Raw genomic sequence first — 1,839 nt, 5'->3', positions numbered from 1 at the left:
ATGTGTATGAGAAAATTCATTGGCTAGAGCACTTATGTTATATGGAAATGTGAGGATTCTCAGGAACATAAAGAACTGGCTGGGGAAGCAGTAAGAAAGAGCCTGGTGTTGCTGAAGAATGGGAAGGGAGAGGAGAAGATGCTTCCCTTGAGCAAGAATGCCCCAAAGATTCTGGTGGCTGGGTCTCATGCCCACAATATTGGCTACCAATGTGGGGGTTGGACTATAACATGGCAAGGGGATTCAGGGAACACCACCGAAGGTAATGCTGAAACCTCATCTCAGTTTCTTTATATTTTAACTTTGCTTACATGCTAGCTATTTACCTGTACATGGACAACTTGATTGGCATTTTGACCATTGGGTAGATGTAGAATTCCTCAGGTAAGCAATGTGCCCACATTCATGGCCTTTCTAAACTGTATGACCCTTCACATATAAGCTTTCCCCGTTATTTTTCCATTGGTCTTTGTTATGCAAACTACCTCCAAACAAAATTTCACATTTTTGAAATACTGCCAAAGCCACACTATAATGGCAAATGGGAAAGTCAGATTGGACCAAAGTTGAACTTATATGACTAGATAGAGACATGGATAACATGCCCATTGAATTCTGGTAATAACAAAATTATGAGGGCTTGTGAGAACCTTTTCTTTTTGTTTTTTGTGGGGGTTGGGTTGGTTGGGAAGCATAAGAAACACTCATGTTGCTAAGATGTACTAAATTTCCCATAATAACTGACACAGGAACAACAATCCTAGAAGGGATCAAGAAGGCAGTCAGCAAGGAAACCCAGGTGGTGTTTGAAGAAAGTCCTGATGAGAAATTCCTTTCAGAGAACAGTGATTTCTCATATGCAATTGTAGTTGTAGGTGAGCTTCCTTATGCAGAATTCCTTGGAGACAGCAAGGACCTAAGGCTGGCACTTGATGGGGAAGAGACGATCAAGACTGTATGCAGCAAGTTAAAATGCCTAGTCATCATTGTATCTGGCCGGCCGGTAGTGATAGAACCTTATGTGGACATGATGGATGCATTAGTAGCAGCTTGGCTTCCTGGAAGTGAAGCTGGAAATGGAATTGCAGATGTTATATTTGGGGACTTTGATTTTCATGGTAAGCTTTCAAGGACGTGGTTCCGTCGGGTTGACCAGCTGCCAATGAATTTTGGGGATCCACATTATGATCCATTGTATCCTTTTGGTTTTGGCCTTCAAATGAATACTTCATTGCTAAGAAGTGGTAATGACATTTCTTCTTCCTCGTCTGTTTGATTTGTGATGCTGTAACTACATATCTCCTGTTACTTGGCCTTTTTATTTATTTATTATTATTAATATTGTATTTTTGGAGTTATGAACCTATGTCCCTGATCCTTCAACTATATGTCAGATAAAAATATTATTTATTTATGTTAACCTTTTAATTTACAGCGCTCTTGATGTCTGAAATCCCATATTCATGTTCGGATAGCTAAATAATATTTTTATCTAGGGAGAAGCATAGGTATGCTGCCGATATACGGTAAAATAGTGGACAGCATTATATGGGAGTAATTTAAAAAATTGAAAGAAAGAGATGGGCACAATGGTTGCTAGCTTACAGTATACCGGCACCATAGTCAACCTTTTCCATACGTATATGAGAGGGAACAACTAATAGAGGAAATGGTTGCGGTGATGCTTCACTTAAAATGGCAGTCTTTTATGGTCTAATAAAATCTATATATCTGGTGAAGTCAGATATTGTACAAAATTTCGAGAACCATTCTCGTATGGGTTGATCCATACAAATCGAATACATCACAAAGTTGATTGTTGAGTGGATTTCATCTGTG

At 39.1% G+C, this 1,839-nt stretch overlaps 1 protein-coding gene across 1 annotated transcript in view; it reads left to right on the top strand.

Annotated features, from left to right (window-relative positions):
* The window catches only part of LOC122062101 (beta-glucosidase BoGH3B-like), a 3,254-nt gene extending 1,820 nt beyond the window's left edge, over window positions 1-1,434 (top strand). The window contains exons 4-5 of the mRNA XM_042625755.1: window positions 64-262; window positions 750-1,434. Of these exons, the coding sequence (XP_042481689.1) occupies window positions 64-262; window positions 750-1,276 (726 nt within the window). The 3' untranslated portion in view covers window positions 1,277-1,434. The remainder of the gene's footprint in view (window positions 1-63; window positions 263-749) is intronic.
* The last annotated feature ends 405 nt before the right edge of the window (window positions 1,435-1,839 follow it).

Source organism: Macadamia integrifolia, chromosome 14 (genome assembly GCF_013358625.1).
Source record: "Macadamia integrifolia cultivar HAES 741 chromosome 14, SCU_Mint_v3, whole genome shotgun sequence".
Taxonomy (NCBI): domain Eukaryota; kingdom Viridiplantae; phylum Streptophyta; class Magnoliopsida; order Proteales; family Proteaceae; genus Macadamia; species Macadamia integrifolia.
Note: the sequence above shows the minus strand (reverse complement) of the source record. Positions and strands in the feature narration are given on the sequence as shown.